The sequence below is a fragment of the Phyllobates terribilis genome, unplaced genomic scaffold, assembly GCF_046119375.1.
Source record: "Phyllobates terribilis strain yellow unplaced genomic scaffold, ASM4611937v1 Scaffold_5__5_contigs__length_657084704, whole genome shotgun sequence".
NCBI lineage: Eukaryota > Metazoa > Chordata > Amphibia > Anura > Dendrobatidae > Phyllobates > Phyllobates terribilis.
This window is the reverse complement of record NW_027362765.1, coordinates 42253128-42280044: the sequence shown is the minus strand read 5'-3', so window position 1 is coordinate 42280044 and position 26917 is coordinate 42253128. Positions and strand designations below refer to the sequence as shown.

General features: G+C 45.9%; 2 protein-coding genes across 2 annotated transcripts in view; both read left to right on the top strand.

Annotated features, from left to right (window-relative positions):
• LOC141270668 (gastrula zinc finger protein XlCGF66.1-like) overlaps positions 1 to 5935 on the top strand; it is a 35818-nt gene extending 29883 nt beyond the window's left edge. Inside the window, exon 7 of the mRNA XM_073680764.1 lies at positions 275 to 5935. Coding sequence (XP_073536865.1) covers positions 275 to 1176 — 902 coding nt within the window. The 3' untranslated portion in view covers positions 1177 to 5935. The remainder of the gene's footprint in view (positions 1 to 274) is intronic.
• A 2292-nt stretch (positions 5936 to 8227) lies between these two features.
• Positions 8228 to 26917, top strand: part of LOC141270634 (uncharacterized) — a 111987-nt gene continuing 93297 nt past the window's right edge. Inside the window, exon 1 of the mRNA XM_073680711.1 lies at positions 8228 to 8286. The gene's annotated coding sequence lies outside the window, so the exon portion shown is untranslated. The remainder of the gene's footprint in view (positions 8287 to 26917) is intronic.

The following is a 26917-nucleotide window of genomic DNA, read 5'->3' as shown; positions in this document are numbered from 1 at the left end:
GAGATAAAGCAATACCACCTGTGTATTTGTTAATTTTTTGGTTATCTTTATTTTTAATGGGGGATTAGAATAGCTTGATTCAGACTTTTGTATATTTTTTTTTTTTACTTTTAAGAAGTCTGGGTTTGTCATATTTTTCTACCTTCTATTGACTTTTACTATATGTGTTGCAATTTGGATGGATATGTTTTATTAAAATGTCTTACACAATCAATATACTATTAAAATTATAGTGTACAGTGATAAAAAAAACAAAACATTTTATTCTCGGCAGGTGATTATATCAGAAGCGCAAAGGGACATATGATATCTTCTGCTTTTAAATTATTTGATCATGATATCACACAAGTTGCATATGAAGAAAATGTCAGTATTCCAGATCTACCATCAGCCATTCAGAGCGAAGATTTTTTATCTGACCCTATTCAACAGGTCCTGTCTCCTGATTCATTACAGAAAAATAACACAAAGGATGTTGAACATGAAAGATCTCACAAAGAGGAGAATCCATGTTTACAAGGTGGAAAGTGTTACACAGTTGTCTCAGATTTTACAAGATTTGATAGAAGTCACACAGAAGCAAAGGAATTTTCATGTTCAGAATGTGGGAAATGTTTTTTGACTAATTCAAAACTTGGTATACGTCAGAAAATTCACAAGATGGAGAATTCATGTTCGATCTGTGGAGCATATCTTAGCAATTACTGGAATCTCATTAGACACGAGAGACGTCACACAGGAGTGAAGCCATTTTCATGTTCAGAATGTGGAAAATGTTTTACACAAAAGTCAGATCTTGTAAACCATCAGAGAATTCACACAGGGGAGAGGCCATTCTTATGCACAGAATGTGGGAAATGTTTTTCTCAGAAAACACATCTTGTTAAGCATCTGAGATGTCACACAGGAGAGAAGCCATATTCATGCTCAGAATGTGGGAAATGTTTTTCTCAGAAATCACATCTTATTGGCCATCAAAAATCTCATACTGGGGAGAAGCCATTTTTATGTTCAGAATGTGGGAAATGTTTTTCTCAGAAAGCACATCTCATTGCCCATCAAAAATCTCATACGGGGGAGAAACCTTTTTCATGTTTAGAATGTGGGAAATGTTTTCAACGGAAGTCAGATCTTGTTTATCATCAGCCAATTCACATAGGGTATAAACTGTTCTGATGCGCAGAATTTGGAAAGTGTTTTTACCAAGAATCATGTTGTGCTAAGCATCAGAGAGGAGCCATTTTCATGCTTAGAAAGCAGGAAATGCGTTTCTAGGAAATAAAATCTTGTTGACCATGAATACATTAATACAGGGGATACTCCATATTTATGGCCTTAATGTGGTAGCTATTGTACAGCTAGTTCAATACTTCTTACTTGAGATGAGCAATTTGATTCAGTGCGACTCAAATTCTTATGGAATTTGTAGGAATTTGTTGAACCAGGTGAAGTCAAACAATTTGCGATTCACTTTACTTGAATCGTCAAAAATTGCCACTGCCATTTTTCGCATTGAAGAAGATTATACTAACCATAAAATATTGCATGACCTCAGGAGTGTCTGGGTGGTTTTCCATATAATACCCTGTAGCTGTCACATCACATGCCCAACCAATCATGAGGAACTATCATAGCCTATATAAAAGGAGAAGTAGGGAATGCAGCAGTCATTTTGTGGGGAAACTGGATAGTGAGAAGATGATATTGCTTAGCCATAGAGATACGAAGAGAAATTTTTAAACCAATGAACACATTCTACACCCTTGTTATACAATTAATTTTTGCATTTACGCATATGGAGGCAAAAAAAAACATTTAAACAAAGTGTGTATGTCACAAAGTACTGATTTATTTTTTGCACATCAGTCATATTAGTCTAATTTGACGTATATGCATGGTTTGTTACCACTGTTTTTGTTGGTGTACCTAGCATTTCTTGGTCTGTACCTTTTGGAAAGGGGACATTGTGCTAAAAAATTTAAAAGAGAAGTTAAAAAAATACATTTAATAGTGAGACTGCCTTACAAAGTGTACATTCACAAAAGAATAACATTTACATATCTCAAATTCTTATTTACGAGAGTCTGTAGATAGCATATAATGGGTTAAATTACTTGAAGACAAGGCTAATAAGCAGTAAAACAATTAAGCAAAACATCAACCAATTAAGATCACATATAATGCAATCAGAAATCTACAGCACCTGTATTTCTATGTAGCAATTAAAATTATTAAGGGAGGAAAGCTGTACTGCCTTCTGATTCCAGAAAATTAAAATTTTGGGTAAGTAAATTTTATTATTCTTTCTTGGGTGTCTTACGGCAGCACAAAATGGTAATTAAGTAGCACTGAACAAAATTAAGGGATGGAAACTGTGAATTTGTAGCAAAAGATAGAAAAGACAGCGCACATAGGGCTTTATCTGTATAAAAGTAAATACCAGGTCCCACAATCAGTCTCACTCACCTTCTGAGGTTGTGTGAGTTACAACCAACTGTGAAGCACCTGTCTGATGGCTGCTGCAGGAGACCCCGCTGATCAGTAAACAATAAGAGGAGATAAGCAGCCAGGCTGATCCTCCGCCCTGGTCCAGAGACGCACAAGGGTTAATGATAAACCAAACTTTCTTTATTACTTGGCCTACGAGTTTCATGGCTATACTGCCTCTTCCTCAGGGCTATCTAGTCAGTCTCAATCCACATATATATATATAACATATAATTACACGCATCACACATGACGGTACTTCCTGTGAAAACGCCCACATTGTACCAGCAAACTCTAAAAACTAAAAATACTCATAAAAACTCACACATTAGACAATTAATCATAAAAAGCATGACATTTTTCACAATGAGATGAATCTCTAGTAAACCCTAAAAGAAAATAGTATCTTTCAAAAATTAAAATTCTGATGTTCACCGGGATCGAACCCGTGAGGCAACATTACTCCAAAAGTACGTAAGCCATATCATAGCATCAGACCACTCAGCTATATAACTATCTGAAGTTATCAGATGCAGCCCCGTGTAAGAGCACTATAGGGAGTTCATATTAATAAAAAAAGGGAAAATGTTAGCTAAAAAAATGTTGTCATTTCTTAAATACCTAACGTAATTTATATTAGCAGCAGCAATACTGGAATCATTTTCTCTGCAACACACTTCATCTTCTAAATATATTAAAATAACAAATAGTGGTACTCACTGGAATCAAACCTATGAAGCACACTGCTTCAAAAGTATATAAACCAATTCACAGTATTAGCCCACTAGGCCATATATCCATCTGAGGAATTTTAGGTGTAGCTGCATATAAGACTCATACAAGAAGTCTTATTACATTAAAAAAGTAGAGCTGAAAAAGAAATATTATTATATACAAGTGTGATAGTTAAAAATATTATCGGTATCAACGACTTTACATCTCCAATTTATATCGCCCATTCCATCTATATAGAACAATCAGGGGTCACTAAACATTGTGAATCCTAAAATAGATCACTAATCTCATTCAAGCCATGTGGTTGAAGAGAATTGAGCTTATAAATCCAATACGTCTCGCGTTTTTTCAGACTCTCCCACCTATTTATAGCATTTTCAGGAATATGATCAATAGGTGTAACTTTAAAGTGTACATTTCCATTATGTGTTTGTGTACAATGACGTGACAATCCATGTTTATCATACCCTTTTCTGATATTGTACCTATGTGAATTTATTCTTTTGTGGAGAGGTTGGGACGTCCTCCCCACATACTGCTTGCCGCACTCACATTGAATCAAGTATATCACGTAGCTAGTTGCACACGTCATCCTATGCTTAATACAGTATTCTTTATTGGGATTATCTGATGAATGAAATTTCTCCACTCCGTTGGTAATAGAAGCACAACACAGACATCCTCTCCTATTACAACGGAAAGAGCCAAAAAGCTCATTCCTATTTGGGGAATTAGAAACCTTTGTATGGGTCCTATTCCTCATTCTACTGGGTGCTACTATATTCTTTAGAGTAGGTGCTCTTTTATATGTCACCTTAGGTTTTAGGGGGACTATACTACTGAGAATTGGGTCGTTTCGCACTACACCCCAATGCTTCTCTAGAATCCACTTTATTTGATTACTGTGGACCGAATATGTTGTTATAAAATTGGTCCCAAATTCATCTAGTTTACCCTTACTTACGCTCTCTCTCCTGCCCGTTAGTTCATGCTGTGAGAACCCTTTCACCTCTCTATATGCTCTATTAATTAGTTTACGGAGGTAACCCTTTTCCGAGAACTGTGAAATTGAACATTCCATCTAAAATGCCTGACAATGGTAGACCATGAGGCGGCTTCGCAAAACTGCCCAAGGGAAATACGCACCCACTCAACCTAAATTCAGGGTTGTGGAGTCGGTGTCCATTTTGATGGAGTCTGAGTTGGTAGAAAATGGACCGACTCCGACTCGTAAAATACACAGTAGTGTTCAAAATAATAGCTGTGAGTTCAAAAACATGAGTTAAGCACAAAATCTTTATCCTAGTTTTTATTTCCATTCATTGGAAACATTGCACACTGTTTTGTAATTCAAAACATGAAGAGAAATGTATATATTTTTTAACTACTTTACAGAAAATAACAAAAAATGAACATTGGGCTGTTCTAAAAAATAGCAGTGTCTGCATTTGTCTTTACAAACTCACAATTTCCACTCTCTTTTTTTTTGAGGATATAGCATTCCTGTGAATCACTAACCTAATATTTAGTTGTATACCCACAGTTTTTTAGAACTGCTTTACATCTATGTTGCATAGAGTCAACCAACTTCTGCCACCTGTCAACTGTTAATCCAGCCCAGGATGCTTTGACTACCTCGCACAATTCTTTGGCATTTGTTGGCTTTGCCTCAGAAACAGCATTTTTGATGTCATCCCACAAGCGTTCTATCAGATTAAGGTCTGGGGATTGGGCTGGCCACTCCATAACCTCAATTTTGTTGGCCTGGAACCAAGATTTTGCTTGTTTACTGGTGTGTTTAGGGTTGTTGTCTTGTTGAAACACCCATTTCAAGGGCATATCCTCTTCAGCATAAGGCAACATGACCTCTGCAAGTATTTTAATGTATGCAAACTGGTCCATGATCACTTGTATGCGGTAAATAGGTCCGGCACCATAGTAATAGAAACATGCCAATATCATGATGCCTGCACCACCATGCTTCACTGTCTTCAGAGTGTACTGTGGCTTTAATGCAGAGTTTGGGGGTTGTCTGACGAACTGTCTGTGGCCCTTGGACCCAAAAAGAACAATTTTACTTTCATCAGTCCACAAAATGTTTCTTCATTTCTCTTTAGGCCAGTTGATGAGCTCTTTTGCAAATTGTGTCCGCTTCAGTACATGTCTTTTTTTTTTACAGTGGGACTTCTTGCTAAGAGATTAGCTTCACACAGGCATCTTCTAACTGTCACAGTACTCACAGGTAACTTGAGACTGTCTTTGATCATCCTGGAGGTGATCATTGGCTGAGCCTTTGCTTTTCTGGCTATTCTTCAATCCATTTGAATGGTAGTCTTCCGTTTTCGTCCATGTCGCTCTGGTTTTGCTTTCCATTTTAAAGCATTGGAGATCATTTTAGCTGAAAAGCGTATCGTTGTCTGCACTTCTTCATAAGTTTTACCCTCTCAAATCAACTTGTTAATCAAAGTATACTGTTCTTCTGAACAGTGTCTCGAATGACACATATTTCACAAGTTTTCAAGGAGAAATGAATGTACAACATGTGCTGGCTTCACGCTTAAATAAAGGCCACCTCACTAATTGAACTCCACACTGCTATTATTTTGAACACACCCCCTTTCAATTAATTATTCAAATACACAGACTCAAAAACATGCAGATCACGAATGCTGTATCTGCTGATTTTCTTAGAATCTACTGCACCAACTAGTTAATTGTTTGACATTTGCTAATATAATTTATACCAAAAACAGTGATTAATCTGGTGGTTAGTCATATTAGACTGTTATTATTTTGAACACTACTGTATAATAAATTGGGTACAATAAGTCAATGCAGTATGTGCTATAAATTTCTTCATAAGAATTTGGAAAAGAAATGTGCTATAAATGTCTGTTCTATTCCAGATCTAAGGATCTAGGCTTTTAGTTGAGATGAATCTGTGCTGCACTTTATGTACAAGCTCAGTAATGAGGAAGTGCTTTGCAGTCTGTCGGAGGTTTGGGTAACCGACTCCACAGCCCTGTCTCCAACACATTGTTTATACTGATTGATTGTAGAAGATTTTATGCATTTAGTCGAAGTAGCTATAAGTCCCTCGGTTGCCTTCTAAAGTTCTCCAGCTCATCCTCCTAGCTGATAAATGTAATTTGTTTAGGTGTAGATAGTGGAAACTGCCTTAGGCTGTGTGCCCACGTAGCATTTTTCAAGCGTATATGCTGCGCAATTTCCGCAGCGTAAACGCTTGAAAAACGCATGTATATCCGCACCCCATGGTCCCCAATGGGATTCCGCAAGTTCTATGCACATGCTGCGGATTTTTCCACAGCGTTTATGCCGCGTTCAAAAATCCGCAGCATGTCATTTAATTTTGCGTTTCCGCAAGCGGAATTGCCTTTGTCCAATGCATAAAAAACGCAAGGCAATTCCGCATGTGGAAAACGCGTGATAAACGCGCGAAAAATTCCGCATGCGTTTTTCCGGGAGAGGACTTGCATTTATGCAGCAGAAATTTTCTGCTTCATAAATGCAACGTGGGCACATAGCCTTAAGGCTGCGTGCCCACGTTGCGTATTACAAGCGTATATGCTGCGGAATTTCCGCAGCGTAAATGCTTGTAAAACGCATGTATATCCGCACCCCATGGTCCCCAATGGCATTCCGCAATGTCAATGCCCATGCTGCGGATTTTTCCGCAGCGTATATGCTGCGGTCAAAAATCCGCAGCATGTTCATTAATTTTGCGTTTCCGCATGCGGATGGTACCCAAGTCTGGAGGAGAGGAGACTCTCACCTGGGTACCAAAGAACCTGTAAAAAAAAGAATAAAATAAAGTTTATACTTATCTTCTGATGTCTTCCCGGTGTTTTCCCGCCGTCGCGAGGTGTGTGAAGGACCTGCCACGTCATTGAGTCATGTGACCCATCACATGACTCAATGACGTCACCGAAGGTCCTGCACACAACAGCGTGAGCCGCTCAAGACTCCGGACGGGGCACAGAATGCATCGGTAGGTGAGTATAAACTTTATTTTTTACCATTCTGATTCTTTTTTTTTAACTATTACTTGGTCACACTATATAAATCCATGCCGTTTGCATGGATTTATATAGTGTGAACAAGTTGTCAAGCACTTTTCCAAGTGATGCTTGAATCACTTGGAGAAGTGCTTGATAACCCGCATGCGGAAATGCATGCAAAGACGCCTCACTAACGCTTCTACCTGGCGGGAAAACCGCATGTAAAATCCGCATGCGATTTTCCCGCCAGGGAGAAGCGTAAAAAATATGCTTCAGTTCCGCAACGTGGGCACATAGCCTAAAACTACAGAACATGATGGAAACTTCCAGGTTCTCCTTCAAAGTATCAATGCAAGAGAAACCATGCCCACTGGGCATAGCGCTCAACCAGTGTTATTCTATGGGGCAGTTCACATCTGCGATTGCATGCTGTGAGTACATCCGAGAAAATGATCCGACTCACCTATACAAGTCTATAGGTGAGTGCGAGACATGAGAGTGCAGTGCGATTTCCACTCCATACACCTCATACACACGCGGCTCCACTCCATACACCTCGTACACGTGCGCCTCCGCTCCGCACGCCTCGTACACGCGCGGCTCCGCTCCGCACACCTCGTACACACACGGCTCCGCTCCGTACACCTCGTACACGCGCGGCTCCGCTCCGTACACCTCGTAGACGTGCGCCTCCGCTCCGCATGCCTCGTACACGCGCGGCTCCGCTCCGAATGCCTCGTATACACGCGGCTCCGCTCAGTACGCCTCGTATACACGCGGCTCCGCTCCCAACACCTCGTACACGCGCGGCTCCGCTCCGTACACCTCGTACACACGCGGCTCTGCTACATCCACACTATAAACCCCTCCTGACCCCACACATAACCTTCACCTCATCCAGCACCATGACAACCAGCACAGCAGAGTCCTGCATCCACTGAGGCCCCTGATCATGTGACCCCTGACTCCTCCCCTCCTGTGACCTCATCACAGGTCCTGTGCGCACAGAACAGCCATATATGTGGTGGCGGCTCTGCAGGTGGAGGTATGTGGAGATCCCCCATTACTGGGGGCAGGGGGGCATTAACCCCTCCATTCCTGGAGATAGTGCCCCCTTCCTCCAGTTCTGCCATGTGTATATGTACAGTAATATAACGCTGGATGCGCTCATGTATACAGGGGGCATTAACCCCTCCATTCCTGGAGATAGTGCCCCTCCCCCCAGTTCTGCCATGTGTATATGTACAGTAATATAACGCTGGATGTGCTCATGTATACAGGGGGCATTAACCCCTCCATTCCCGGAGATAGTGCCCCCTTCCCCCAGTTCTGCCATGTGTATATGTACAGTAATATAACCCTGGATGTGCTCATGTATACAGGGGACATTAACCCCTCCATTCCTGGAGATAGTGCCCCCTCCCCCCAGTTCTGCCATGTGTATATGTACAGTAATATAACGCTGGATGTGCTCATGTATACAGGGGGCATTAACCCCTCCATTCCCGGAGATAGTGCCCCCTTCCCCCAGTTCTGCCATGTGTATGTGTACAGTAATATAACCCTGGATGTGCTCATGTATACAGGGGGCATTAACCCCTCCATTCCCGGAGATAGTGCCCCCTTCCCCCAGTTCTGCCATGTGTATATGTACAGTAATATAACGCTGGATGTGCTCATGTATACAGGGGATATTAACCCCTCCATTCCCGGAGATAGTGCCCCCTTCCCCCAGTTCTGCCATGTGTATATGTACAGTAATATAACGCTGGATGTGCTCATGTATACAGGGAACATTAACCCCTCCGTTCCTGGAGATAGTGCCCCCTTCCCCCAGTTCTGCCATGTATATATGTACAGTAATATAACCCTGGATGTGCTCATGTATACAGGGAACATTAACCCCTCCGTTCCTGGAGATAGTGCCCCCTTCCCCCAGTTCTCCCATGTGTATATGTACAGTAATATAACGCTGGATGTGCTCATGTATACAGGGGACATTAACCCCCCCATTCCCGGAGATAGTGCCCCCTTCCCCCAGTTCTGCCATGTGTATATGTACAGTAATATAATGCTGGATGTGCTCATGTATACAGGAGGCATTAACCCCTCCATTCCTGGAGATAGTGCCCCCCTTCCCCCAGTTCTGCCATGTGTATATGTACAGTAATATAATGCTGGATGTGCTCATGTATACAGGGGGCATTAACCCCTCCATTCCTGGAGATAGTGCCCCCCTTCCCCCAGTTCTGCCATGTGTATATGTACAGTAATATAATGCTGGATGTGCTCATGTATACAGGGGGCATTAACCCCTCCATTCCTGTAGATTGTGTCCCCTTCCCCCAGTTCTGCCATGTGTATATGTACAGTAATATAACGCTGGATGTGCTCATGTATACAGGGGGCATTAACCCCTCCATTCCCGGAGATAGTGCCCCCTTCCCCCAGTTCTCCCATGTGTATATGTACAGTAATATAATGCTGGATGTGCTCATGTATAAAGGGAACATTAACCCCTCCGTTCCTGGAGATACTGCCCCTCCCCCCAGTTCTGCCATGTGTATATGTACAGTAATATAACGCTGGCTGTGCTCATGTATACAGGGGGCATTAACCCCTCCATTCCTGGAGATAGTGCCCCCTTCCCCCAGTTCTGCCATGTGTATATGTACAGTAATATAACGCTGGATGTGCTCATATATACAGGGGGCATTAACCCCTCCATTCCTGGAGATAGTGCCCCCCTTCCCCCAGTTCTGCCATGTGTATATGTACAGTAATATAATGCTGGATGTGTCATGTATACAGGGGGCATTAACCCCTCCATTCCTGGAGATAGTGCCTCCTCCCCCAGTTCTGCCATGTGTATATGTACAGTAATATAACGCTGGATGTGCTCATATATACAGAGGGCATTAACCCCTCCATTCCCAGAGATAGTGTCCCCTTCCCCCAGTTCTGCCATGTGTATATGTACAGTAATATAACGCTGGATGTGCTCATGTATACAGGGGACATTAACCCCTCCATTCCCGGAGATAGTGCCCCCTTCCCCCAGTTCTCCCATGTGTATATGTACAGTAATATAACGCTGGATGTGCTCATGTATACAGGGAACATTAACCCCTCCGTTCCTGGAGATAGTGCCTCTCCCCCCAGTTCTGCCATGTGTATATGTACAGTAATATAACGCTGGCTGTGCTCATGTATACAACGGACATTAACCCCTCCATTCCCGGAGATAGTGCCCCCTCCCCCAGTTCTGCTATGTGTATATGTACAGTAATATAACGCTGGATGTGCTCATGTATACAGGGGGCATTAACCCCTCCATTCCCGGAGATAGTGCCCCCTCCCCCCAGTTCTGCCATGTGTATATGTACAGTAATATAACTCTGGATGTGCTCATGTATACAGGGGACATTAACCCCTCCATTCCCGGAGATAGTGCCCCCTCCCCCCAGTACTGCCATGTGTATATGTACAGTAATATAATGCTGGATGTGCTCATGTATACAGGGGACATTAACCCCTCCGTTCCTGGAGATAGTGCCCCCTTCCCCCAGTTCTGCCATGTGTATATGTACAGTAATATAACGCTGGATGTGCTCATGTATACAGGGGACATTAACTCCTCCATTCCCGGAGATAGTGCCCCCTCCCCCAGTTCTGCTATGTGTATATGTACAGTAATATAACGCTGGATGTGCTCATGTATACAGGGGGCATTAACCCCTCCATTTCCGGAGATAGTGCCCCCTCCCCCCAGTTCTGCCATGTGTATATGTACAGTAATATAACCCTGGATGTGCTCATGTATACAGGGGCATTAACCCCTCCATTCCTGGAGATAGTGCCCCCTTCCCCCTGTTCTGCCATGTGTATATGTACAGTAATATAACGCTGGATGTGCTCATGTATACAGGGGGCATTAACCCCTCCATTCCCGGAGATAGTGCCCCCTTCCCCCAGTTCTGCCATGTGTATATGTACAGTAATATAACGCTGGATGTGCTCATGTATACAGGGGGCATTAACCCCTCCATTCCCGGAGATAGTGCCCCCTTCCTCCAGTTCTGCCATGTGTATATGTACAGTAATATAACGCTGGATGTGCTCATGTATACAGGGGACATTAACCCCTCCATTCCCGGAGATAGTGGCCCCCTTCCCCCAGTTCTGCCATGTGTATATGTACAGTAATATAACACTCATGTATACAGGGGGCATTAACCCCTCCATTCCCGGAGATAGTGCCCCCTTCCCTCAGTTCTGCCATGTGTATATGTACAGTAATATAACGCTGGATGTGCTCATGTATACAGGGGGTATTAACCCCTCCATTCCCGGAGATAGTGCCCCCCTTCCCCCAGTTCTGCCATATGTATATGTACAGTAATATAACGCTGGATGTGCTCATGTATACAGGGGGCATTAACCCCTCCATTCCCGGAGATAGTGCCCCCTTCCCCCAGTTCTGCCATGTGTATATGTACAGTAATATAACGCTGGATGTGCTCATGTATACAGGGGGCATTAACCACTCCATTCCCGGAGATAGTGCCCCCCTTCCCCCAGTTCTGCCATGTGTATATGTACAGTAATATAACCCTGGATGTGCTCATGTATACAGGGGGCATTAACCCCTCCATTCCCGGAGATAGTGCCCCCTTCCCCCAGTTCTGCCATGTGTATATGTACAGTAATATAACGCTGGATGTGCTCATGTATACAGGGGATATTAACCCCTCCATTCCCGGAGATAGTGCCCCCTTCCCCCAGTTCTGCCATGTGTATATGTATAGTAATATAACGCTGGATGTGCTCATGTATACAGGGAACATTAACCCCTCCGTTCCTGGAGATAGTGCCCCCTCCCCCCAGTTCTGCCATGTGTATATGTACAGTAATATAACCCTGGATGTGCTCATGTATACAGGGAACATTAACCCCTCCGTTCCTGGAGATAGTGCCCCCTTCCCCCAGTTCTGCCATGTATATATGTACAGTAATATAACCCTGGATGTGCTCATGTATACAGGGAACATTAACCCCTCCGTTCCTGGAGATAGTGCCCCCTTCCCCCAGTTCTCCCATGTGTATATGTACAGTAATATAACGCTGGATGTGCTCATGTATACAGGGGACATTAACCCCCCCATTCCCGGAGATAGTGCCCCCTTCCCCCAGTTCTGCCATGTGTATATGTACAGTAATATAATGCTGGATGTGCTCATGTATACAGGAGGCATTAACCCCTCCATTCCTGGAGATAGTGCCCCCCTTCCCCCAGTTCTGCCATGTGTATATGTACAGTAATATAATGCTGGATGTGCTCATGTATACAGGGGGCATTAACCCCTCCATTCCTGGAGATAGTGCCCCCCTTCCCCCAGTTCTGCCATGTGTATATGTACAGTAATATAACGCTGGATGTGCTCATATATACAGGGGGCATTAACCCCTCCATTCCTGGAGATAGTGCCCCCCTTCCCCCAGTTCTGCCATGTGTATATGTACAGTAATATAATGCTGGATGTGCTCATGTATACAGGGGGCATTAACCCCTCCATTCCTGTAGATTGTGTCCCCTTCCCCCAGTTCTGCCATGTGTATATGTACAGTAATATAACGCTGGATGTGCTCATGTATACAGGGGGCATTAACCCCTCCATTCCCGGAGATAGTGCCCCCTTCCCCCAGTTCTCCCATGTGTATATGTACAGTAATATAATGCTGGATGTGCTCATGTATAAAGGGAACATTAACCCCTCCGTTCCTGGAGATAGTGCCCCTCCCCCCAGTTCTGCCATGTGTATATGTACAGTAATATAACGCTGGCTGTGCTCATGTATACAGGGGGCATTAACCCCTCCATTCCTGGAGATAGTGCCCCCTTCCCCCAGTTCTGCCATGTGTATATGTACAGTAATATAACGCTGGATGTTCTCATGTATACAGGGGACATTAACCCCTCCATTCCTGGAGATAGTGCCTCCTCCCCCAGTTCTGCCATGTGTATATGTACAGTAATATAACGCTGGATGTGCTCATATATACAGAGGGCATTAACCCCTCCATTCCCAGAGATAGTGTCCCCTTCCCCCAGTTCTGCCATGTGTATATGTACAGTAACGCTGGATGTGCTCATGTATACAGGGGACATTAACCCCTCCATTCCCGGAGATAGTGCCCCCTTCCCCCAGTTCTCCCATGTGTATATGTACAGTAATATAACGCTGGATGTGCTCATGTATACAGGGAACATTAACCCCTCCGTTCCTGGAGATAGTGCCTCTCCCCCCAGTTCTGCCATGTGTATATGTACAGTAATATAACGCTGGCTGTGCTCATGTATACAGGGGACATTAACCCCTCCATTCCCGGAGATAGTGCCCCCTCCCCCAGTTCTGCTATGTGTATATGTACAGTAATATAACGCTGGATGTGCTCATGTATACAGGGGGCATTAACCCCTCCATTCCCGGAGATAGTGCCCCCTTCCCCCAGTTCTGCCATGTGTATATGTACAGTAATATAACGCTGGATGTGCTCATGTATACAGGGGGCATTAACCCCTCCATTCCCGGAGATAGTGCCCCCCTTCCCCCAGTTCTGCCATGTGTATATGTACAGTAATATAACCCTGGATGTGCTCATGTATACAGGGAACATTAACCCCTCCGTTCCTGGAGATAGTGCCCCCTCCCCCCAGTTCTGCCATGTGTATATGTACAGTAATATAACCCTGGATGTGCTCATGTATACAGGGAACATTAACCCCTCCGTTCCTGGAGATAGTGCCCCCTTCCCCCAGTTCTGCCATGTATATATGTACAGTAATATAACCCTGGATGTGCTCATGTATACAGGGAACATTAACCCCTCCGTTCCTGGAGATAGTGCCCCCTTCCCCCAGTTCTCCCATGTGTATATGTACAGTAATATAACGCTGGATGTGCTCATGTATACAGGGGACATTAACCCCCCCATTCCCGGAGATAGTGCCCCCTTCCCCCAGTTCTGCCATGTGTATATGTACAGTAATATAATGCTGGATGTGCTCATGTATACAGGAGGCATTAACCCCTCCATTCCTGGAGATAGTGCCCCCCTTCCCCCAGTTCTGCCATGTGTATATGTACAGTAATATAATGCTGGATGTGCTCATGTATACAGGGGGCATTAACCCCTCCATTCCTGGAGATAGTGCCCCCCTTCCCCCAGTTCTGCCATGTGTATATGTACAGTAATATAACGCTGGATGTGCTCATATATACAGGGGGCATTAACCCCTCCATTCCTGGAGATAGTGCCCCCCTTCCCCCAGTTCTGCCATGTGTATATGTACAGTAATATAATGCTGGATGTGCTCATGTATACAGGGGGCATTAACCCCTCCATTCCTGTAGATTGTGTCCCCTTCCCCCAGCTCTGCCATGTGTATATGTACAGTAATATAACGCTGGATGTGCTCATGTATACAGGGGGCATTAACCCCTCCATTCCCGGAGATAGTGCCCCCTTCCCCCAGTTCTCCCATGTGTATATGTACAGTAATATAATGCTGGATGTGCTCATATATACAGGGGGCATTAACCCCTCCATTCCTGGAGATAGTGCCCCCCTTCCCCCAGTTCTGCCATGTGTATATGTACAGTAATATAATGCTGGATGTGTCATGTATACAGGGGGCATTAACCCCTCCATTCCTGGAGATAGTGCCTCCTCCCCCAGTTCTGCCATGTGTATATGTACAGTAATATAACGCTGGATGTGCTCATATATACAGAGGGCATTAACCCCTCCATTCCCAGAGATAGTGTCCCCTTCCCCCAGTTCTGCCATGTGTATATGTACAGTAACGCTGGATGTGCTCATGTATACAGGGGACATTAACCCCTCCATTCCCGGAGATAGTGCCCCCTTCCCCCAGTTCTCCCATGTGTATATGTACAGTAATATAACGCTGGATGTGCTCATGTATACAGGGAACATTAACCCCTCCGTTCCTAGAGATAGTGCCTCTCCCCCCAGTTCTGCCATGTGTATATGTACAGTAATATAACGCTGGCTGTGCTCATGTATACAGGGGACATTAACCCCTCCATTCCCGGAGATAGTGCCCCCTCCCCCAGTTCTGCTATGTGTATATGTACAGTAATATAACGCTGGATGTGCTCATGTATACAGGGGGCATTAACCCCTCCATTCCCGGAGATAGTGCCCCCTCCCCCCAGTTCTGCCATGTGTATATGTACAGTAATATAACTCTGGATGTGCTCATGTATACAGGGGACATTAACCCCTCCATTCCCGGAGATAGTGCCCCCTCCCCCCAGTACTGCCATGTGTATATGTACAGTAATATAATGCTGGATGTGCTCATGTATACAGGGGACATTAACCCCTCCGTTCCTGGAGATAGTGCCCCCTTCCCCCAGTTCTGCCATGTGTATATGTACAGTAATATAACGCTGGATGTGCTCATGTATACAGGGGGCATTAACCCCTCCATTCCCGGAGATAGTGCCCCCCTTCCCCCAGTTCTGCCATGTGTATATGTACAGTAATATAACCCTGGATGTGCTCATGTATACAGGGAACATTAACCCCTCCGTTCCTGGAGATAGTGCCCCCTCCCCCCAGTTCTGCCATGTGTATATGTACAGTAATATAACCCTGGATGTGCTCATGTATACAGGGAACATTAACCCCTCCGTTCCTGGAGATAGTGCCCCCTTCCCCCAGTTCTGCCATGTATATATGTACAGTAATATAACCCTGGATGTGCTCATGTATACAGGGAACATTAACCCCTCCGTTCCTGGAGATAGTGCCCCCTTCCCCCAGTTCTCCCATGTGTATATGTACAGTAATATAACGCTGGATGTGCTCATGTATACAGGGGACATTAACCCCCCCATTCCCGGAGATAGTGCCCCCTTCCCCCAGTTCTGCCATGTGTATATGTACAGTAATATAATGCTGGATGTGCTCATGTATACAGGAGGCATTAACCCCTCCATTCCTGGAGATAGTGCCCCCCTTCCCCCAGTTCTGCCATGTGTATATGTACAGTAATATAATGCTGGATGTGCTCATGTATACAGGGGGCATTAACCCCTCCATTCCTGGAGATAGTGCCCCCCTTCCCCCAGTTCTGCCATGTGTATATGTACAGTAATATAACGCTGGATGTGCTCATATATACAGGGGGCATTAACCCCTCCATTCCTGGAGATAGTGCCCCCCTTCCCCCAGTTCTGCCATGTGTATATGTACAGTAATATAACGCTGGATGTGCTCATGTATACAGGGGGCATTAACCCCTCCATTCCTGTAGATTGTGTCCCCTTCCCCCAGCTCTGCCATGTGTATATGTACAGTAATATAACGCTGGATGTGCTCATGTATACAGGGGGCATTAACCCCTCCATTCCTGTAGATTGTGTCCCCTTCCCCCAGTTCTGCCATGTGTATATGTACAGTAATATAATGCTGGATGTGCTCATGTATACAGGGGGCATTAACCCCTCCATTCCTGTAGATTGTGTCCCCTTCCCCCAGCTCTGCCATGTGTATATGTACAGTAATATAACGCTGGATGTGCTCATGTATACAGGGGGCATTAACCCCTCCATTCCCGGAGATAGTGCCCCCTTCCCCCAGTTCTCCCATGTGTATATGTACAGTAATATAATGCTGGATGTGCTCATGTATAAAGGGAACATTAACCCCTCCGTTCCTGGAGATACTGCCCCTCCCCCCAGTTCTGCCATGTGTATATGTACAGTAATATAACGCTGGCTGTGCTCATGTATACAGGGGGCATTAACCCCTCCATTCCTGGAGATAGTGCCCCCTTCCCCCAGTTCTGCCATGTGTATATGTACAGTAATATAACGCTGGATGTTCTCATGTATACAGGGGACATTAACCCCTCCATTCCCAGAGATAGTGCCCCCTCCCCCAGTTCTGCTATGTGGATATGTACAGTAATATAACGCTGGATGTGCTCATATATACAGGGGGCATTAACCCCTCCATTCCTGGAGATAGTGCCCCCCTTCCCCCAGTTCTGCCATGTGTATATGTACAGTAATATAATGCTGGATGTGTCATGTATACAGGGGGCATTAACCCCTCCATTCCTGGAGATAGTGCCTCCTCCCCCAGTTCTGCCATGTGTATATGTACAGTAATATAACGCTGGATGTGCTCATATATACAGAGGGCATTAACCCCTCCATTCCCAGAGATAGTGTCCCCTTCCCCCAGTTCTGCCATGTGTATATGTACAGTAATATAACGCTGGATGTGCTCATGTATACAGGGAACATTAACCCCTCCGTTCCTGGAGATAGTGCCTCTCCCCCCAGTTCTGCCATGTGTATATGTACAGTAATATAACGCTGGCTGTGCTCATGTATACAGGGGACATTAACCCCTCCATTCCCGGAGATAGTGCCCCCTCCCCCAGTTCTGCTATGTGTATATGTACAGTAATATAACGCTGGATGTGCTCATGTATACAGGGGGCATTAACCCCTCCATTCCCGGAGATAGTGCCCCCTCCCCCCAGTTCTGCCATGTGTATATGTACAGTAATATAACTCTGGATGTGCTCATGTATACAGGGGACATTAACCCCTCCATTCCCGGAGATAGTGCCCCCTCCCCCCAGTACTGCCATGTGTATATGTACAGTAATATAACGCTGGATGTGCTCATGTATACAGGGGACATTAACCCCTCCGTTCCTGGAGATAGTGCCCCCTTCCCCCAGTTCTGCCATGTGTATATGTACAGTAATATAACGCTGGATGTGCTCATGTATACAGGGGACATTAACTCCTCCATTCCCGGAGATAGTGCCCCCTCCCCCAGTTCTGCTATGTGTATATGTACAGTAATATAACGCTGGATGTGCTCATGTATACAGGGGGCATTAACCCCTCCATTCCCGGAGATAGTGCCCCCTCCCCCCAGTTCTGCCATGTGTATATGTACAGTAATATAACCCTGGATGTGCTCATGTATACAGGGGCATTAACCCCTCCATTCCTGGAGATAGTGCCCCCTTCCCCCTGTTCTGCCATGTGTATATGTACAGTAATATAACGCTGGATGTGCTCATGTATACAGGGGGCATTAACCCCTCCATTCCCGGAGATAGTGCCCCCTTCCCCCAGTTCTGCCATGTGTATATGTACAGTAATATAACGCTGGATGTGCTCATGTATACAGGGGGCATTAACCCCTCCATTCCCGGAGATAGTGCCCCCTTCCTCCAGTTCTGCCATGTGTATATGTACAGTAATATAACGCTGGATGTGCTCATGTATACAGGGGACATTAACCCCTCCATTCCCGGAGATAGTGGCCCCCTTCCCCCAGTTCTGCCATGTGTATATGTACAGTAATATAACACTCATGTATACAGGGGGCATTAACCCCTCCATTCCCGGAGATAGTGCCCCCTTCCCTCAGTTCTGCCATGTGTATATGTACAGTAATATAACGCTGGATGTGCTCATGTATACAGGGGGTATTAACCCCTCCATTCCCGGAGATAGTGCCCCCCTTCCCCCAGTTCTGCCATATGTATATGTACAGTAATATAACGCTGGATGTGCTCATGTATACAGGGGGCATTAACCCCTCCATTCCCGGAGATAGTGCCCCCTTCCCCCAGTTCTGCCATGTGTATATGTACAGTAATATAACGCTGGATGTGCTCATGTATACAGGGGGCATTAACCACTCCATTCCCGGAGATAGTGCCCCCCTTCCCCCAGTTCTGCCATGTGTATATGTACAGTAATATAACGCTGGATGTGCTCATGTATACAGGGGGCATTAACCCCTCCATTCCCGGATATAGTGCCCCCTTCCCCCAGTTCTGCCATGTGTATATGTACAGTAATATAACGCTGGATGTGCTCATGTATACAGGGGGCATTAACCCCTCCATTCCCGCAGATAGTGCCCCTTCCCCCAGTTCTGCCATGTGTATATGTACAGTAATATAACGCTGGATGTGCTCATGTATACAGGGGGCATTAACCCCTCCATTCCCGGATATAGTGCCCCCTTCCCCCAGTTCTGCCATGTGTATATGTACAGTAATATAACGCTGGATGTGCTCATGTATACAGGGGGCATTAACCCCTCCATTCCCGCAGATAGTGCCCCTTCCCCCAGTTCTGCCATGTGTATATGTACAGTAATATAACGCTGGATGTGCTCATGTGTACAGGGGGTATTAACCCCTCCATTCCCGGAGATAGTGCCCCCCTTCCCCCAGTTCTACCATGTGTATATGTACGGTAATATAACGCTGAATGTGCTCATGTATACAGGGGGCATTAACCCCTCCATTCCCGGAGATAGTGCCCCCTTCCCCCAGTTCTGCCATGTGTATATGTACAGTAATATAACGCTGGATGTGCTCATGTATACAGGGGGCATTAACCCCTCCATTCCCGGAGATAGTGCCCCCCTTCCCCCAGTTCTGTCATGTGTATATGTACAGTAATATAACGCTGGATGTGCTCATGTATACAGGGGGCATTAACCCCTCCATTCCCGGAGATAGTGCCCCCTTCCCCCAGTTCTGCCATGTGTATATGTACAGTAATATAACGCTGGATGTGCTCATGTATACAGGGGGCATTAACCCCTCCATTCCCGGAGATAGTGCCCCCTTCCCCCAGTTCTGCCATGTGTATATGTACAGTAATATAACGCTGGATGTGCTCATGTATACAGGGGGCATTAACCCCTCCATTCCCAGAGATAGTGCCCCCTCCCCCAGTTCTGCCATGTGTATATGTACAGTAATATAACGCTGGATGTGCTCATGTATACAGGGGACATTAACCCCCCCATTCCCGGAGATAGTGCCCCCTTCCCCCAGTTCTGCCATGTGTATATGTACAGTAATATAATGCTGGATGTGCTCATGTATACAGGGGGCATTAACCCCTCCATTCCCGGAGATAGTGCCCCCCTTCCCCCAGTTCTGCCATGTGTATATGTACAGTAATATAATGCTGGATGTGCTCATGTATACAGGGGGCATTAACCCCTCCATTCCTGGAGATAGTGCCCCCCTTCCCCCAGTTCTGCCATGTGTATATGTACAGTAATATAATGCTGGATGTGCTCATGTATACAGGGGGCATTAACCCCTCCATTCCTGGAGATAGTGCCCCCCTTCCCCCAGTTCTGTCATGTGTATATGTACAGTAATATAACGCTGGATGTGCTCATGTATACAGGGGGCATTAACCCCTCCATTCCCGGAGATAGTGCCCCCTTCCCCCAGTTCTGCCATGTGTATATGTACAGTAATATAACGCTGGATGTGCTCATGTATACAGGGGGCATTAACCCCTCCATTCCCAGAGATAGTGCCCCCTCCCCCAGTTCTGCCATGTGTATATGTACAGTAATATAACGCTGGATGTGCTCATGTATACAGGGGACATTAACCCCCCCATTCCCGGAGATAGTGCCCCCTTCCCCCAGTTCTGCCATGTGTATATGTACAGTAATATAATGCTGGATGTGCTCATGTATACAGGGGGCATTAACCCCTCCATTCCCGGAGATAGTGCCCCCCTTCCCCCAGTTCTGCCATGTGTATATGTACAGTAATATAATGCTGGATGTGCTCATGTATACAGGGGGCATTAACCCCTCCATTCCTGGAGATAGTGCCCCCCTTCCCCCAGTTCTGCCATGTGTATATGTACAGTAATATAACGCTGGATGTGCTCATATATACAGGGGGCATTAACCCCTCCATTCCTGGAGATAGTGCCCCCCTTCCCCCAGTTCTGCCATGTGTATATGTACAGTAATATAATGCTGGATGTGCTCATGTATACAGGGGCATTAACCCCTCCATTCCTGTAGATTGTGTCCCCTTCCCCCAGTTCTGCCATGTGTATATGTACAGTAATATAACGCTGGATGTGCTCATGTATACAGGGGGCATTAACCCCTCCATTCCCGGAGATAGTGCCCCTTCCCCCAGTTCTCCCATGTGTATATGTACAGTAATATAATGCTGGATGTGCTCATGTATACAGGGGATATTAACCCCTCCATTCCCGGAGATAGTGCCCCCTTCCTCCAGTTCTGCCATGTGTATATGTACAGTAATATAACTCTGGATGTGCTTATGTATATAGGGGACATTAACCCCTCCATTCCTGGAGATAGTGCCCCCCTTCCCCCAGTTCTGCCATGTGTATATGTACAGTAATATAATGCTGGATGTGCTCATGTATACAGGGGCATTAACCCCTCCATTCCTGTAGATTGTGTCCCCTTCCCCCAGTTCTGCCATGTGTATATGTACAGTAATATAACGCTGGATGTGCTCATGTATACAGGGGGCATTAACCCCTCCATTCCCGGAGATAGTGCCCCTTCCCCCAGTTCTCCCATGTGTATATGTACAGTAATATAATGCTGGATGTGCTCATGTATACAGGGAACATTAACCCCTCCGTTCCTGGAGATAGTGCCCCTCCCCCCAGTTCTGCCTTGTGTATATGTACAGTAATATAACGCTGGCTGTGCTCATGTATACAGGGGGCATTAACCCCTCCATTCCTGGAGATAGTGCCCCCTTCCCCCAGTTCTGCCATGTGTATATGTACAGTAATATAACGCTGGATGTGCTCATGTATGCAGGGGACATTAACCCCTCCATTCCCGGAGATAGCGCCCCCTCCCCCCAGTTCTGCCATGTGTATATGTACAGTAATATAACTCTGGATGTGCTCATGTATACAGGGGATATTAACCCCTCCATTCCCGGAGATAGTGCCCCCTTCCTCCAGTTCTGCCATGTGTATATGTACAGTAATATAACGCTGGATGTGCTCATGTATACAGGGGGACATTAACCCCTCCATTCCCGGAGATGGTGCCCCCTTCCCCCAGTTCTGCCATGTGTATATGTACAGTAATAGAACGCTGGATGTGCTCATGTATACAGGGGGCATTAACCCCTCCATTCCTGGAGATAGTGCCCCTTCCCCCAGTTCTGTCATGTGTATATGTACAGTAATATAACGCTGGATGTGCTCATGTATACAGGGGACATTAACCCCTCCATTCCCGGAGATAGTGCCCCCTCCCCCAGTTCTGCCATGTGTATATGTACGGTAATATAATGCTGGATGTGCTCATGTATACAGGGGACATTAACCCCTCCATTCCCGGAGATAGTGCCCCCCTTCCCCCAGTTCTTGCATGTGTATATGTACAGTAATGTAACGCTGGATGTGCTCATGTATACAGGGGACATTAACCCCTCCATTCCTGGAGATAGTGCCCCCTCCCCCCAGTTCTGTCATGTGTATATGTACAGTAATATAATGCTGGATGTGCTCATGTATACAGGGGGCATTAACCCCTCCATTCCCGGAGATAGTGCCCCCTTCCCTCAGTTCTGCCATGTGTATATGTACAGTAATATAACTCTGGATGTGCTCATGTATACAGGGGACATTAACCCCTCCATTCCCGGAGATAGTGCCCCCTTCCCCCAGTTCTGCCATGTGTATATGTACAGTAATATAATGCTGGATGTGCTCATGTATACAGGGGGCATTAACCCCTCCATTCCCGGAGATAGTGCCCCCCTTCCCCCAGTTCTGCCATGTGTATATGTACAGTAATATAACGCTGGATGTGCTCATGTATACAGGGGACATTAACCCCTCCATTCCCGGATATAGTGCCCCCTTCCCCCAGTTCTGCCATGTGTATATGTACAGTAATATAACGCTGTATGTGCTCATGTATGCAGGGGACATTAACCCCTTCATTCCCGGAGATAGCGCCCCCTCCCCCCAGTTCTGCCATGTGTATATGTACAGTAATATAACGCTGGATGTGCTCATGTATACAGAGGGCATTAACCTCTCCATTCCCGGAGATAGTGCCCCTCTTCCTCTAGTTCTGCCATGTGTATATGTACAGTAATATAACTCTGGATGTGCTCATGTATACAGGGGATATTAACCCCTCCATTCCCGGAGATAGTGCCCCCTTCCTCCAGTTCTGCCATGTGTATATGTACAGTAATATAACTCTGGATGTGCTTATGTATATAGGGGACATTAACCCCTCCATTCCTGGAGATAGTGCCCCCCTTCCCCCAGTTCTGCCATGTGTATATGTACAGTAATATAATGCTGGATGTGCTCATGTATACAGGGGCATTAACCCCTCCATTCCTGTAGATTGTGTCCCCTTCCCCCAGTTCTGCCATGTGTATATGTACAGTAATATAACGCTGGATGTGCTCATGTATACAGGGGGCATTAACCCCTCCATTCCCGGAGATAGTGCCCCTTCCCCCAGTTCTCCCATGTGTATATGTACAGTAATATAATGCTGGATGTGCTCATGTATACAGGGAACATTAACCCCTCCGTTCCTGGAGATAGTGCCCCTCCCCCCAGTTCTGCCATGTGTATATGTACAGTAATATAACGCTGGCTGTGCTCATGTATACAGGGGGCATTAACCCCTCCATTCCTGGAGATAGTGCCCCCTTCCCCCAGTTCTGCCATGTGTATATGTACAGTAATATAACGCTGGATGTGCTCATGTATGCAGGGGACATTAACCCCTCCATTCCCGGAGATAGCGCCCCCTCCCCCCAGTTCTGCCATGTGTATATGTACAGTAATATAACTCTGGATGTGCTCATGTATACAGGGGATATTAACCCCTCCATTCCCGGAGATAGTGCCCCCTTCCTCCAGTTCTGCCATGTGTATATGTACAGTAATATAACGCTGGATGTGCTCATGTATACAGGGGGACATTAACCCCTCCATTCCCGGAGATGGTGCCCCCTTCCCCCAGTTCTGCCATGTGTATATGTACAGTAATAGAACGCTGGATGTGCTCATGTATACAGGGGGCATTAACCCCTCCATTCCTGGAGATAGTGCCCCTTCCCCCAGTTCTGTCATGTGTATATGTACAGTAATATAACGCTGGATGTGCTCATGTATACAGGGGACATTAACCCCTCCATTCCCGGAGATAGTGCCCCCTCCCCCAGTTCTGCCATGTGTATATGTACGGTAATATAATGCTGGATGTGCTCATGTATACAGGGGACATTAACCCCTCCATTCCCGGAGATAGTGCCCCCCTTCCCCCAGTTCTTGCATGTGTATATGTACAGTAATGTAACGCTGGATGTGCTCATGTATACAGGGGACATTAACCCCTCCATTCCTGGAGATAGTGCCCCCTCCCCCCAGTTCTGTCATGTGTATATGTACAGTAATATAATGCTGGATGTGCTCATGTATACAGGGGGCATTAACCCCTCCATTCCCGGAGATAGTGCCCCCTTCCCTCAGTTCTGCCATGTGTATATGTACAGTAATATAACTCTGGATGTGCTCATGTATACAGGGGACATTAACCCCTCCATTCCCGGAGATAGTGCCCCCTTCCCCCAGTTCTGCCATGTGTATATGTACAGTAATATAATGCTGGATGTGCTCATGTATACAGGGGGCATTAACCCCTCCATTCCCGGAGATAGTGCCCCCCTTCCCCCAGTTCTGCCATGTGTATATGTACAGTAATATAACGCTGGATGTGCTCATGTATACAGGGGACATTAACCCCTCCATTCCCGGATATAGTGCCCCCTTCCCCCAGTTCTGCCATGTGTATATGTACAGTAATATAACGCTGTATGTGCTCATGTATGCAGGGGACATTAACCCCTTCATTCCCGGAGATAGCGCCCCCTCCCCCCAGTTCTGCCATGTGTATATGTACAGTAATATAACGCTGGATGTGCTCATGTATACAGAGGGCATTAACCTCTCCATTCCCGGAGATAGTGCCTCTCTTCCTCTAGTTCTGCCATGTGTATATGTACAGTAATATAACTCTGGATGTGCTCATGTATACAGGGGATATTAACCCCTCCATTCCCGGAGATAGTGCCCCCTTCCTCCAGTTCTGCCATGTGTATATGTACAGTAATATAACTCTGGATGTGCTTATGTATATAGGGGACATTAACCCCTCCATTCCCGGAGATAGCGCCCCCGTTCCCCCAGTTCTGCCATGTGTATATGTACAGAAATATAACGCTGGATGTGATCATGTATACAGTGGATATTAACCCCTCCATTCCTGGAGATAGTGCCCCCTTCCCCCAGTTCTGCCATGTGTATATGTACAGTAATATAACGTTTGATGTGCTCATGTATACAGGGGGACATTAACCCCTCCATTCCCGGAGATAGCGCCCCCTTCCCCCAGTTCTGCCATGTGTATATGTACAGTAATAGAACGCTGGATGTGCTCATGTATACAGGGGGCATTAACCCCTCCATTCCTGGAGATAGTGCCCCTTCCCCCAGTTCTGTCATGTGTATATGTACAGTAATATAACGCTGGATGTGCTCATGTATACAGGGGACATTAACCCCTCCATTCCCGGAGATAGTGCCCCCCTTCCCTCAGTTCTGCCATGTGTATATGTACAGTAATATAACGCTGGATGTGATCATGTACAGGGGACATTAACCCCTCCATTCCCGGAGATAGTGCCCCCTTCCCCCAGTTCTGCCATGTGTATATGTACAGTAATATAACGCTGGATGTGCTCATGTATACAGGGGACATTAACCCCTCCATTCCTGGAGATAGTGCCCCCTCCCCCAGTTCTGCCATGTGTATATGTACAGTAATATAACGCTGGATGTGCTCATGTATACAGGGGGCATTAACCCCTCCATTCCCGGAGATAGTGCCCCCTTCCCCCAGTTCTGCCATCTGTATTTGTACAGTAATATAACGCTGGATGTGCTCATGTATACAGGAGACATTAACCCCTCCATTCCTGGAGATAGTGCCCCCTCCCCCAGTTCTGCCATGTGTATTTGTACAGTAATATAACGCTGGATGTGCTCATGTATACAGGGGACATTAACCCCTCCATTCCTGGAGATAGTGCCCCCTCCCCCAGTTCTGCCATGTGTATATGTACAGTAATATAACGCTGGATGTGCTCATGTATACAGGGGGCATTAACCCCTCCATTCCCGGAGATAGTGCCCCCTTCCCCCAGTTCTGCCATGTGTATTTGTACAGTAATATAACGCTGGATGTGCTCATGTATACAGGGGACATTAACCCCTCCATTCCCGGAGATGGTGCCCCCTTCCCCCAGTTCTGCCATGTGTATATGTACAGTAATATAACGCTGGATGTGCTCATGTATACAGGGGGCATTAACCCCTCCATTCCCGGAGATAGTGCCACCTTCCCCCAGTTCTGCCATGTGTATATGTACAGTAATATAACGCTGGATGTGCTCATGTATACAGGGGACATTAACCCCTCCATTCCTGGAGATAGTGCCCCCTTCCCCCAGTTCTGTCATGTGTATATGTACAGTAATATAACTCTGGATGTGCTCATGTATACAGGGGACATTAACCCCTCCATTCTCGGAGATAGTGCCCCCTCCCCCCAGTACTGCCATGTGTATATGTACAGTAATATAATGCTGGATGTGCTCATGTATACAGGGGCATTAACCCCTCCATTCCCGGAGATAGTGCCCCCTTCCCTCAGTTCTGCCATGTGTATATGTA